General features: G+C 57.7%; 1 protein-coding gene across 8 annotated transcripts in view; it reads left to right on the top strand.

The window, feature by feature from the left end:
• The window catches only part of LPIN1 (lipin 1), a 76,904-nt gene that overhangs the window by 54,416 nt on the left and 8,609 nt on the right, over positions 1-13,879 (top strand). For all 8 annotated transcript variants that reach the window (XR_004971936.1, XM_036335308.1, XM_036335304.1 and 5 more), the window contains 7 exons: positions 1,049-1,142; positions 2,003-2,072; positions 5,101-5,193; positions 7,863-7,942; positions 9,594-9,720; positions 11,026-11,174; positions 11,859-11,945. Coding sequence is in view for 7 of the 8 variants with exons in the window: in XM_036335308.1 (XP_036191201.1) it covers positions 1,049-1,142; positions 2,003-2,072; positions 5,101-5,193; positions 7,863-7,942; positions 9,594-9,720; positions 11,026-11,174; positions 11,859-11,945 (700 nt within the window). In the remaining variant the exon portion in view is untranslated. The remainder of the gene's footprint in view (positions 1-1,048; positions 1,143-2,002; positions 2,073-5,100; positions 5,194-7,862; positions 7,943-9,593; positions 9,721-11,025; positions 11,175-11,858; positions 11,946-13,879) is intronic.

Here is a 13,879-nt window from a genome sequence, read left to right as displayed (position 1 = left end):
CAGCCCCGTGGGGGAGGCAGTGTTAGGGACACCGTGCACTGGAGGGGTGGGGGCAGCAACGCTGTGGGTGGAGGAGGGGCCCAGCTGGAGCTGAAAGGTGCTCCCAGGTTGGCATAGGGGGTGAATGGATTCATGGCGTCCATCAGAGTCATAAAGCGATGTCCCAGTCCCCGCAGTTACACGGTGAGGTGGCCCAGGATCCCAGCCGGTGCAGCCCATTCCCCCTGACATTCCCCGAGGAGACCTGGGGACTCACTTCCACCCCCCCCCGCCCCCCGTGGTCTGAATTGCTCGCAGGGAAGGGGGTGGGCCCTGCACTTCTCCCGCTGTCTCTCATGAGCCTCCTTCCTGCCCCGAGATGCCATCCTAGACCCTGTCTCCTGAGGTCCCTTCACGCTTGGTGGATTGCTTCCCACCAGAGACTGGGGCCCCTTATTCTGCCCTTATTCTGGCACCTGACCCCCCTGATCCATCACCCCAGTGATGAACTGAAGGTCGCCTCTTGACCTGGGGCTCCCTGCCAGCTCTGAGCGTGTGAGGCTGGGTGTGCGGCTGGGCCTCACGCGGTCCCCTGCCCTTCCTGGGGGTGACGGTGGTCAGCACCCCGCCCACTGGCATTGAGCAAGCCCTTCTGTGAGGCAGGACACTGCCTTCCGCTCTCGCCCCCACCTGTCCTCACAGTCCCCGTGGCAGGCGAGGGAGCTGAGGCTTGGGGAGATGATGCGCTTGTCCAGTGTCACAGCAACGCCTGTCACTTAGACCCGCTTCCCCAGGTGTGTGTGCAGACTGTCTTCCCACCCCTGCCCCGCAAGCGTAGGAGCCCCCCGAGGGGACGTTTCCCCACATCCTCCGTCCGCCCGGCCTCCCTTCGCTCTGCACAGACGCTGCCCCCAGGCAAGGTGAAGGTCCTGCCCTTACAGGTGCCCGCGAGGACTTCCCGCACGGGGCACGCACAGGGGAATGTGTAAACTCAGGAAGCTCAGTGAAATCGGCCTGTTCTCTGAACCAGATTGTCCTTACCTCTCCCTCCCCTGCCATTGCTTCCCAGACGCGTTTTTGGAACAAGCCGTGTCGTATCAACAGTTTGTGGACAACCCCGCCCTCATCGACGACCCCAACCTGGTGGTAAAGATCGGGAACAAGTACGTTTCTCCCGCGTTGTCTCGGCGGTGGCAGTTGCCCGTTTGGTGTCAGCTTTCCAGACGGAGACCTGGACGGGGAGCCGCGGGCACTGTTCTCGACGTGCATTGTTTGCTATGAGTCTGTGTCCAGCTGTGACTGTCAGCACGCTGTGACAGTGGCTGGCGCTCTGTGGCTGGTGGGCTGATGGAATCGTGTGTCTTATGGGTCACCTGCACCGGATTTTATATGGAACGTGTACAGTCCCGGGCCTGGGGGACTTGGCCTGAGGGGCCCGCGGGGGTGACGGAACGGACAGCGTGTCCCCCCTGGAGAGCCGGTCTGAGTCGGGCGGGCAGGTGTTCCGTAGACGCTGCCGGACTCCCGGAGGGAGGCGTGGATGTTTGCATGTTAAGTGAGGGGCTCTGGTTGCCTTTTCCTGAAGCCGGGCCGGCGATGCCACAGGCTCTGCTGCCGGGACAGCCGCTCGCCCGCAGTGCGGCCACTGCAGAGGGGACATGAGGGGAGGCTCTTCACGGACCCAGCTGGAGTTCCAGAACTTTCCACAGCCACGCCTCATGACATTGGCTTTTCGGTCTGGCCTTGGGTCTTTTAAAAGTTTTTTTTTTTTTTTAAATTATATATATTTTTATTGATTTCAGTGCAGAAGGGAGAGGGAGAGATAAAAACATGAATGATGAGAGAGAATCATGGATCGGCTGCCTCCTGCACGCCCCACACTGGGGATGGAGCCTGCAGTCGGGCAGGTGCCCTGACCAGGAATCTGTCTGTGAGCTCCTGCTTCATAGGTGGATGCTCAACCACTGAGCACGCCGGCCGGCAGGCCTCGGTCCTTTGACGCTTCTTTCGTTGTTTCCTATAGGTATTATAACTGGACCACGGCAGCCCCTCTGCTGCTGGCAATGCAGGCTTTCCAGAAACCTCTGCCAAAGGTGAGCTTGAACCCGAGAAAGACAGGGACACCAGAAACATGGGCGGTTGGAATTTAGATTTTATTTTTAAAACCACAAAGTTAATTACGTTGGGCTCTTTCAAAGTTCCCAAGCATCAGGGTCAGGAGTTCGAATCTGCTTCTCTTGCCCCTCAGAGGCCACGGCTTCCCTTGCACCCTCTGTGCCCTTAGCAGGTGCTCGTCTGCTTCGGTGTCAGAGAATCCTGCTGCCTGGGCCCCCCAGGTCTCATCTGACCTTGGAGAGTGTGCGCTCGCTCCTTCCTTGTGTGCGAGAGTGCGTGTGAGTGTGTATGCGAGTGTGAATGTGTGTGTGAGAGTGTGAGTGTGTGTGAGTGTTACAGTGTGTGTGAGTGTATGTGTGAGTGTGTATGTGTGTGTGTGCGCGAGTGTGAATGTGTGTGTGAGAGTGTGAGTGTGTGTGAGTGTTACAGTGTGTGTGAGTGTATGTGTGAGTGTGTGTGTGCGAGTGTGTGTGAGTGTGTGAGTGTGTGACTGTGAGTGAGTGTGTGTATGTATGTGTTTGATGAGTCTGCTTGTTTGTGAGTGTGCGCGCGTGCGAGTGTGTGTGTGCACACGAGTGTGTCTGAGTGTGAGAGTGTGAGTGTGTATGTATGAGTGTGTTTGATGAGTCTATGCTCGCTCCTTGTGTGTGTGTTTATATGAGTATGTGTGTGTGTGAGTGAGTGTGAGAGTGTGAGTGTCTGGTAAGTCCATGCTCGCTCCTTCCTTGCGTGTGTGTGTGTGTGTGAGATTGTGTTTTGAGTTTTGGGGATTGTGACCTAACTTTGGGGGACTTTATCTGTGAGCATTCTTCGTGCCCTGGGCGGAGGGCTTGCTTTCCTGGGTGGTTTCGTTTTGTCTTACCTGGTTCCTCACAGTGTCCGTGGCCCTGGACGCATGTTTATGTTACACACTTCAGCGCTTACAATTCAGTAAGCGAAAAGATGAGCGCCATGGAAACGCTGCTAAAGGATTTAGTTTACAGACCAGGAAATGCACACGGCTTCTGAACGGGAAGAAATGCGTCTCTGTGACGCGCACCCTCAGTCTGTTTACAGTGTCAGCGGCCCTGACCGTCTTGTGGCGTTTATCTAACTAGGGTTGTTCTTATGTGCAGAGCCTGCCAGCCTTCTGCAGCTCTCGGGTTTGTGTCCTGTTCGGAATGGCCCTGCTTGCCCGTTTCCAAAGCCTGTGGAAATGTGCCCGTCTCTTCTTCTAGTACTTTCTTCAGTCTTCGATCCATCGAGATTTTATTTGGAGAGTGATGGGTGAGGCAGCAGGAACCGAGCCACTTTCTCCAGCTGGTTATTGCGCTGGGAGGCGTTGGTGGCAGGGACCAGGGGCGACGAGTGGCTTAAGTTACAGGGCTTTCCATCGCACATAGTAAGACTCTCAGCGGCTGGTGGTCCCGGGCTTGACGATCTGGGTTAGCTTCTCTGGGATTTTCTTGGCTTTCCCTTCAGTTTCACGAGGTGACGGTTTTACGTGTCACCTTATGCAGCCACATCCAAAGTAGGAGGGCTAGAGGCAGACCTCTCCCATTTCATTGGCCACTCGGTCACATGCTCACCTTCCAGTCAGCTGCTGGCAAGACAGCGATGACTGTGAGTGGTGCAGACCAGTTGAGGTTCGTTTTCTGGATTGGAGGCTGCCTTCCCGAGCGGATCGCAGCCTGATCCTCGAACAGAGTTTAGGGCGTGTGGGCAGGAAAGTCAGAAAGGGGGTGATGCCCCCACGGAGGCAGCTGGCAGGGTTGGCACAGCTGCCCGGTGACTCCGGAACCTTTCATTCGATGCCTCTTGCCCCGCGACAGGCAGTTACAACTTTACCATCTAGTGCACTTCTCTGTGACTTTACATTTATTTCGGAACGTTGTCTTTTGCCCTTTAATAGGTTTATTCATGTACCAACTGCCTTTTGAAAAGTCACTGTGGTTTTAAATACACTTTACTATTGAGCAAGGCTGTGTCTTCTTACTACCCTCCCGAGAATGGCCTTGGCTATTTCTGTGTGTTTTCCCAGCGAACTTGGGAATCCGCCTGTCTAGGTCTGACAGGAGTCCTGTTCGGCGTTTTTCATTGGGGTCTGACCTTGACGGGCGCATTAGGAGGGGCAGGTCCTCCACCTCTTTACGGGGCGGGGGGCTGTTCGTGAAGCGGGGTCCGTGCGGTTTGCAGGTTGTGGGTTTTTGTGTGTTCAGGTTTTTCTATGTGTCGGGTGGGAGTGTTTTAAATGATAAAAAAAAAGCACACTTCCGGCCAAATACGTGAATTGCTTATCTTTCCACTTCCTGCAACCTGTTTGGTTGAAAGACCAAATCCTTCTTTCATTCCTCGCTGACGGCAGCTACCTGGAACAGTTCTATAAGCTGGGGAAGGGAAATGAGATAGCAATGACCTGGGGACTGGAATTAGCCTCAGGGAGATATTTTGTTCTTTGGAAAGACTTAGAAAACTGTTAGTTATTATGGAATCTCCCCCCATCAAACTTCCATGTCTTTAGGGTCAGCGTGTGATTTTTTTTTAACACTTGAGATTTTCAGTGCTAATGTTCAGTTTGTCGAAATGTACATTCACTAACACCATCCCGCGCCTTTTACCCCATGCTATTAACATGCCCGTAGGAATCACTTCATTTCTTCATTTTATAATGATCACAGCGAGAGTAACAGTACCTTAACCAGCGAGCCACTGTAATTTGAAAACTTGCGGTCTGACTAATCACTAATGATTCTCAACGCTTTCTCTCTTTTTTTTTTGTTGTGTTGCATCTTTTCGTTGTTCGTTTATTCCTTTGGCACCTTCTTAAGTCTTCATGCCTAAGTTACCTTCACGCGATTTTGGACGCCATTAGGTTTTGCTTCTCGAAAATTTTTAATTCACACGTCGTATGTTGCGTTTCCTCGTTTGTTTGAACCTCACTTCAGTTCGCATGTGTCTTTTGGTTTGACTGTGCTGAGTTGACCTTCTTTTGGTTCCGTTATTTATGTTGCCGTCCATTTAAAACAGGCCACGGTGGAAGCCATCATGAGGGATAAGATGCCCAGGAAGGGAGGAAGATGGTGGTTTTCGTGGCGGGGAAGAGGTACCACGATCAAGGAGGTAAGCGTGGAGCGCCAGGGAGCGTCTGGGCGTAGCTCAGTGCGTTTCGGAGTTTCTCAGGGTCTTCCTCCACCGGCATCCGCAGAAGCCGGAACACGGAGCTTTCAGGAGCCCGCTCCGCCCCGGGGTGGGAGGGCATCACGGAGCGAGCGGAAGCTGGAGGAGAAGGGCCCGAGGGGAGGGGGGCCGAGGAGAGAGCTGGCCTCACCTCCTCGCTCTGCTGCCTCTTAGCTCGGAGACCCTGGTCCAGTCACACTTTGTAAAAAAGTATTTTATTGATTTCAGAGAGGGAGGGAGAGGGAGAGAGAGATAGGAACATCAGTGAGAATCATTGGTGGGCTGCCTCCTGCACACCGCCCCCCGGGGATCAAGCCCACACCTGGGGCATGTGCCCTGACCGGGATTTGAATCATGACCTCCTGGTTCGTAGGTTGACGCTCAACCACTGAGCCATACCAGCGGGGCTGGTCCAGTCACTCTTCATCTGTAAAAAGAAGGGATTCAACCTGATGGTGAACCTTTTTTCAGGTTAAATATTTTCCTCTGCGTGTGAGCATCGTTTCAGTGAGGTATCCTCACGGCTGTAGGCTAATCACCATCAGCCCGTACTTTAGTGGTGTGTCGGGGTACAGGTGGCTTTGCTTTCTATCGCTGTAAATGCCTGTCCCTGTTTTCAGACCTTTGTCTGCCTCCCAGCCTGTCCTCCCACCATTCTCTCTGCTCCCATGCCACGTGTACCCCGGCTTTCCCCTTGGGCTCAGCGCCCCCACGAGGGTTCTCTAGGGTGGTCTTGGGGTCCCCTCTCCCGCTTCGATTGCCTGCTTCTCCCTGAGCAGCCTCACCCACGCCCCTGTGAGGACCCCGTTTCATTTCCAGACCAGACATTCTTTTATATTCGATGCCCATTTAGCAAGTGGCCAACTAGGCAGACATCTCCATGCGATTGCTTCAGGACGCCTCAGGCCTGTCGTTTTTAATGCTGAGCTCACAATTTTCCTGCCAGTTTCTTCGCTGGACCATATTCAGAAAGGGGGTCGCTGCTCACCCACAGGCTCGACGCTCCCCTTTCCTCACTCTCACTCCGTCCCTCGCCAGGACCACCACTCACCGTCCTAAGTATTTCCCAGATTTTCCAGTTCTCTCCACCTTCACTCCCACACATGGAGGCGGCGTGATCTCTCCCAGGATCGCTCCCAGATGCACTGCCTGGGTCTGTTGTTGCCCCCTCTCCATCCTTCACACTGCAATCACAGTGTTCTCTTCGGGAGACTGGTCCAGTTCATGCTGCTCCCGCCTTAGAGCCTTCTGGTGGGTTCCCAGGGTTCTTCTAATTAAGACCCCCGTCCTTAACATGGTCACAAGATTTGGGTGCCCTAGTCCCTGCTCCCTCTTTAGCCTCATCTTTTGCATTCTCTCCCTTGTCCTCTGGGCTTAAGCGTCACTGGCTGAAAGCACATTCTACCCCAGGACCTTTGCACGTGGTATTTCCTCTGCCTAGTGCTCTTAGGACCCTTCTCGTTCCTCTTCACTGAATTAGCTGGCAGATTAGTCTGCTCTGCCCTTCGCTGCTCTCAGAGCCAGGCCTGTGAACTTTTCCTTCATTCATGACTTTGTCAGGGTTTGTAATTATACACATATTAGTGTGGGTATTGGATGAACACCTTTTCCCCTCTAGGCCCCTACCCCCAGGGTGGCCGAGACCATGTGCCTTTGATTCTGGGTGTCCCCGGTGTCCACATGGGACCCAGAGCGGGGGTCGGGCAGATACTCGTTGGGGGAATGCTGATTGCTTTTGGAAGACACCCCAAGGACAGCGGCCCGGCTGGTGGTTAGAAGAGTAAAAGCACCCTCAGTGAGTTCAAGTTCTGTGCCCCATTAGTTCAAAGGGAGGAAGTGTTGGGAGGACCTTATGGAGATAAAGTTGTTCTCCGCCGTCTCCTGCTCGCAGACCTGAGCTCACTGACTGTTCCACTATTCCCAGGGCACCTAACCAGGTTAGAACAAACACGTGCTTTACCTCAGGAGACAGAAGCCTGGGGGCCTCTCTGGGTCCCTACAGGAGGGCAGGCTGTTGGAGGATTTAGGCAGACGGCTACTTCAGAAACCTGTTTATTGTAGAGTATCCGGTTTCTCACCAGTTTGGGTTGAGGGGAGTGCCAGCATGAAATAAGGAACAGTTATGACATTAAATATTTCTAAAATAAATGTGCTTATTTCAGATCGATAGCTATTTAGGAACCAGACTAACAAAGGATCGTTAATACTGAGTTACCTGCCTCAACAAATAGATGAGAAATTACCGGGCATGTTATCACACCGATTATTTGTGTGCCTAGAAAAAGCTAAAGAATGTTTCAAAGTACTTAGAACTCATCCTAGGTTGAGATGCTCACCTGCTGTTATATTTTTTATATCTGATATTTTTTAAATATTAAAAATTAACCTACCCCCTGAGCAGATGACCACAAATGAGACTGAATTGACACTCACTTCTGTTCTCAGCTTCATTGTGTACCTACGTGCAGAGGGCTCGCAGGGCCCTGCCTGCCCGGGACAGTGCCGTGGGGGAAGGCTCTGGGCCCTGGCCTGGGCTTAGGGGTGCTCATCGGGGCCCCCCGCCCTGTTCTGGTGCTTCTCTTTGGTGCACCCTGATCTCCTTTCTTCTCCAGGAAAGTAAGCCGGAGCAGGGCCTGGCTGGCGAGAGCCACAGCACCGGGGAGCAGCCGCCGCCGCTCAGCATGGCCACCAGGTACTGTGCCAGGAGGCTTGGGTGGCAGCGCCTTTCTGGTTCCAGGGCCAGGGCACAGGCCCGGTGGGTGCTGCTGGCACAGTGCTCGCCGAGCAGCACGGCCTTCGACCCGGTGGACCCGGTGGACCCGGTGGCGGGCCTGGGTTCCACCGGCTGTCGTTTGTTGAGGGACGTGGAGCAATGTGCTAGGCTTCCCGCCAATCAGACGGAGACGGCCGCTCCCTTAGATACTGATTTCCAGACTCAGCGTCAGGCCGACGTGGTGGAATGTAACCAGCGCTCGCGGTCCTGGCCGCGAGAGCAGCGGTGACACTGGTGGCGGTGGTGATGGCCGACAGGGTCCCTTTCCTCCCGAGGACGCGGCCTTCCTCTGTGGTCCCCGCGCCAGGACTTAGGCTGCTGCCTTTCTGCGTGGTGATGGGGGTCCCTGTGAGCCTGGCATCGGAGGCGTGAGATGTTGGTCACGCCGGCCAGCGTTAGCTGAGTTTCGTCTTCGAGTTGATCTGTCTGCGGGATCCGGGGTGGCTCTGCTCCGCGGTCAGTGCCATCGCCGCTCTCGCTGCGGCTGCTGCGATGGACGCTGAGAGCGGGCCCCACACCCCCTGCCCTCGCCTGGCCTGGCCGTGCTCCCGGCGTAGGCAGCGGGATGGCGCTTCTTACTACTCAGCGGGCAGGAACGCTCACAGTTAGTTAACTGAAGGCAAGATGCGCATCCTAATCCTGATCATTTTTGTGCCTGGGAGGCCCCCCTCCCCCCGGTGCTGACATGTGGCGGGCTCTTCATCGAGGTGGTTGGCCATCACTGAGCTGATGCGATGCCCCCAGGATGTTGTTGCTTCGAGGAGAGGTGGGCTCAGAGTTCAAGTCCTCAGCCTCCCTCCTGGCCAAGGCTGTCTCCCAAACTGTCGCATTTCGAAGTTCACTGTGGGGAATAGAAACGCGGGCAGGGGGCAAGCAGGAAACGGCCTGGCTTCGCCTCTGCTCTCTGTGGGGCCTGATAACACTGTGTTTGAAGGTGATGCGCTTTATGTGAGCCATTTAAAGAAGAGGCCCCTGCTCCCCCTGCACCTCCCAGCCCCAGAGGGGGCATCCGGAGGAGCAGGAGCCTCTCGTGGGTTCTGTGCAGCCCCCCGCCAGGCACCTTGCTCCCGGGACGGCCCGCTCGGGGACTCCGGGAGGGGCGAGTCCTCCGTCTTCACTGGCACCACTGGGGGGTCCCGGGGTCCCTAGTTACTTGACATTGTGGGTGTGGAGAGGAGACCCAGGGAGCTCATCAGTGGACGGGTAGAAATTCAGACTCCAGGCGCCTGTCCGGCGGCCTCGGTGGGGTGGGGGAGGGGAGGGAGCGGGGAATGTGCGCGTCCTTCCAGGCAAGGGGCCCCGACCCTGCTTCTCGGGGAGAGGGCCTCTGGGTGCCTCGTGGAGCGATGGTCGCTGGTGACAGGTCGTGGCTGGGAGAGCAGCCCCTTGAGTGCGAGAGTGTGCGGAGGGGTTTAGTGGGCTCGTGGGTACCCGCAGTGGCCTCTGGTGAGTGGCCACGCGAGGCAGCGCTCAGGGGAGACCCCGAGCCCGCCATGGGTTCCGGCCGAAAGCGGTTTTCATGGCCACCCAGATGCATGTCCTCATTGGTGATGACATCACTGTGTTCTAGAATGAAGCAGGAGTCGTCCTCTAGCGATGAGGAGCACTCAGCCGCCAGGCCGTCCAGCGCCCCCCTGCTGCCCCTGCTGTCCAATGTCGGCTACAAGAAGACCCTGCGGCTCACGTCGGAGCAGCTGGTGAGCGGCTCCGTCCTCCCTGGTCTGTGTGTGACCCTGGCCCGCGCGGGGCCCTGGTCTGTGTGTGACCCTGGCCTGCGCGTGGCCCTGGTCTGTGTGTGACCCTGGTCTGCGCGTGGCCCTGGTCTTTGTGTGGCCCTGGCCTGCGCGTGGCCCTGGCCTGCGCGTGGCCCTGGCCTGCGCGTGGCCCTGGCCTGCGCGTGACCCTGGCCTGCGCGGGGCCCTGGCCTGCGCGGGGCCCTGGCCTGCGCGGGGCCCTGGCCTGCGCGTGGCCCTGGCCTGCGCGTGGCCCTGGCCTGCGCGTGGCCCTGGTCTGCGCGTGGCCCTGGCCTGCGCGTGGCCCTGGCCCGGTGGCGAGCCCAGCCGAGGCACGGCCACTCAGACTCGCACGCGATGGTCTGGGCGTCCCTCCGCTCAGGCTCCCACTGCTTCCTGGCGCCCTGGCCTCCCAGAGCACCCGCTGCCCTTTTGGGATCCTGTGTCTCTGCTCCGATGTGCATGGTCCCGGCCGGCTCCTCAGAGTCGCCTCCCCTCGCCTGCTCCGACGCAGCCCCGGACACTCCTGTTTCACGTGTGGGAGGGGGTGCAGCGAATTCACCCTGAGGTGTGGGTGACGGACAGGCCAGGCCAGGTGTTCGGCGTTTCCGCTGTGAGAGACGCGCGTTCCTCCCCAGGGCCCGGAGGGAGCCTCCCGCCTGAGCAGGACGGAGCGAGCCCTGCTCAGGGCCCCGGGCACAGAGTCAGAGGCCCTTTATGTACATGTGCCACCGCCTTCTTACCACTCATCTGCTGGTTGGTACAGTCACACCACGGAATCCCACGCAGCAGTGAACAAGACGGATCCCTGACCCCGTGAGACGCAGGGGCGGCCTGGAGAGCATCGTGCTGAGCGAAATAAGCCAGTCAGAGGAAGACCAGTGTCACATGATCTCACTCATCTGTGGAGTCTAATGAATAGGATAAACTGAGGGACAAAGTAGATCCAGAGGCATGGACGCCTGGGACAGACGGACCAATCTCAGAGGGAAGGGGGGCGGGGGAGATTAACCAAAGATCTTATTTGCACATATGCACAACCCATGGGCAGACAATAGTGCGGGCAGGCCGGGGGAGGGGGCAGGAGTGGGGAGGAGGGGTAAATGGGGAAAGAAAAGGGGGCATCTGTAACACTTTCAGCAACGAAGATAATAAAAAAATTCACCTCTTTTCCAAATAAACCCCAAAACTCTTAACCCCGCTTCTCGTGAAACGAGCCAGCAGCCCCCGCCCAGGCCTCCCCTCAGGAGGACGCGTTGTGTCTTCCAGAAAAGCCTGAAGCTGAAGAATGGCCCCAACGACGTGGTGTTCAGCGTCACCACCCAGTACCAAGGCACCTGCCGCTGCGAGGGCACCATCTACCTGTGGAACTGGGACGATAAGGTGATCATCTCCGACATCGACGGCACCATCACCAGGTGGGTCCGGCCGACCGTCACTGTGACCCCTGGGCTGCGCCAGCCCCTCCGTCCTCTGCCTGTGGCATCGGGGGCCCGTCCCGCCCGGTGTCTGTGCAGGGGCTGCTCGGGGGTCCCCGCCGCCTGGGCCCAGCAGCTCCTGTAGGGCTCGCTGGCCGTGCCCGCCGGGGGGTGGCACCTCACCTGTTGCCACGGACGGGGCTGAAGAGCCTGCTCAGTGGCCTCTTCTCGCCGGTTACGGTCCAGGCCCTGATCCTCGCTCAGGCGGGCGGGGCCCTTCACGTATTGGCATGGCCCCTTCGCGTATTGGCATGGCCCCTTCCCGTATTGGCATGGCCCCTTCCCGTATTGGCATGGCCCCTTCCCGTATTGGCATGGCCCCTTCCCGTATTGGCATGGCCCCTTCGCGTATTGGCATGGCCCCTTCCCATATTGGCATGGGCCCTTCCCGTATTGGCATGGCCCCTTCGCGTATTGGCATGGCCCCTTCCCGTATTGGCATGGCCCCTTCCCATGAGTGTCTCCTGGGATTCGTGTTGGTCTGTGCCTCCTGGGCCCCCGGCCAGACCGTGTGGGTCCTGTTGGCAGTTTCATGAGGCGTTCCTGGTGCCGTGAGTTGGAACGGAAGTGTTCTCTCTTTTGCGACGCCCTCTTTGCTGTTTTCTCATTTCTCTCCTTCCGCAGGTCAGACACTCTGGGCCACATTTTGCCCACCTTGGGGAAGGACTGGACCCACCAGGGCATCGCGAAGCTGTACCACAAAGTGAGCCAGTAAGTACAGAGCGGGCCCCCCGCCCCCCGACTCCCGCGCACGGAGCACGGGATGCTGACGGTGGGTGACTGGCCGAGGGGCGTGCCTCCACCTGGGCGTCAGCGGGGGTGGCGGAGGGAACCCCGAGGTCAGTACCCAGACAAGCAAGGAGGCGATTCGTGAGCCCAGACAGCCCGCGTTCCTTCACTGCCCAGCGGTCACTGGGTGCCTGTGGCGTGCGGGCCCTGGGATGGGCTGGGGGACGATGAGGTAGGCACGGTCTCTGCCTCCCGGACCCCGTGCGACTCGCTCGTGCGTGAGTGAGTCCAGGCCATTTCTTTGGATGTCACATTCGTGGTCACCCAGAGATGCTTAGAGGGCGGGTTCGCAGCCGCAGACCCAGGAGGAGCTGCCGCTGGAGTTAGGACTGGCTGTTCCTCTTCCCTGGCACTGCTGACCTTGAATGGGGTCTCTCTTAAATGTGAGGCGCTGCAGGCAGGCTAAGGGAACCCGGCCTGGGAGGTCGCCGCTGGCCCAGAGACGCAGAACGCCCGGCAGTTCTCCTTGTTTATTTTTTGCTGAACGTAATGACTTGTCTGATGTGGTCAGCCCGTGAGGAATGTGCTGTAGGCTCATTACACCTGGCTCACAGAGGGTATTGATTGCAAAAGCTTGCTTGGTTATTGATTAAAAAGAACTGCAGCAGGTACAAAGGGAAGGCACGTGAAACTCTCACACTCAAATACGTTCAATAGAAGGATGTTTCCTAAAATACCTAGGCCGCTGAGAGAGCGGGTGCTTTGAGGCCACATTTGGACGAGAATTGTCTGAGTTTCTGCCTTATTCGGTGTAAATTTTTTATTCCTGTCACCGGAAGTCAGCGTCTGAGAGTTAGCAGGAGTGAGTGTCACCGTGTTCTCAGATGGACGAGCCCGTCGGGGCCTCAGGTGGGAGCCCTCTGCAGCCGGGACACTGAGAAGGGGAACTGACTGTTCCCAGGCTGTCGCTCCCCTCCCCTCGGGCCTCATGGGTTCCTGCGGTCACCACCCCACCAGTGAGGCAGGGGCCTGTGACCGGGAGGAGTCGGGGCCCCTGGGTTCCGGGGTGACAGCGCAGCTCGCTGTGGACACTTGGACCTCATCCTCATTCCCAGCTTGTGATCTCATCTCTGAAACGAGGACATAGGCTGGGCGACCCTGAGGTCACTGCGAGCCCAGACTGACCTGCCGCCGGGCTGTGCGGCTGCGGGCAGTGCATGTGTGGGCAGCTGGGCGTGGCTTGCCCAGCCACACGTGGGTCAGAACCCCGAGCATTTACTAGTAGCTGAGGTCGCCAGCCGGCACCAGCCGCTGTGCCCGGAGCTGTCCTAGGTGCGGGCGCCTCGCCCCTCAGGGAGCCATGACCTTGTCAGAACAGGCAGCGGGGCCCCGCACAGGTCACGGGAGGTGTGGTGAGCAATGCAGAGCTCACAGACATCCAGGCGCAGACGGTAACTCTGTCCGAGGGATGCGGGATCGAAGGCGCTTCAGTGGGTGCCCTGAGCTGAGCCTGAGGGGAGGGCAGGTTTGAGAGGACAGCTCGTCCCAGGTGAGAGGAGGCGGAGATGGGAGCAGGTGGAGGGGGTCAGGGAAGGCCTGCTCCTGGGGGGCGGGGGTGTCAGTGAACCGGGAGGGTCACCGGGCACCAGGTCGCAGAGGCCTGACGCCGCTTTCGGGGGAGAGTGTCCCTGCCGCCCACAGGCGTGTCCGGAGCCGGTTCCGCTGTGTTGGCAATGGCCCCGGAAGCAGAACACTGTGTGGCGAGATCAAACCATGAAATGCATTTGAAAAGCTCGTTTCGGATAAAATCAGCATCTCAGACCCTGCAGGTGGCAGCTTGTAGGACTTTGATGTGAAGAGCTATATACAGAAAGTGATTGTTTTTTTAAAAAGGGTCTGCATTCATCAGGCAGCTA

Source organism: Myotis myotis, unplaced genomic scaffold (assembly GCF_014108235.1).
Source record: "Myotis myotis isolate mMyoMyo1 unplaced genomic scaffold, mMyoMyo1.p scaffold_m19_p_14, whole genome shotgun sequence".
Taxonomy (NCBI): Eukaryota; Metazoa; Chordata; class Mammalia; order Chiroptera; family Vespertilionidae; genus Myotis; species Myotis myotis.
Note: the sequence above shows the minus strand (reverse complement) of the source record. Positions and strands in the feature narration are given on the sequence as shown.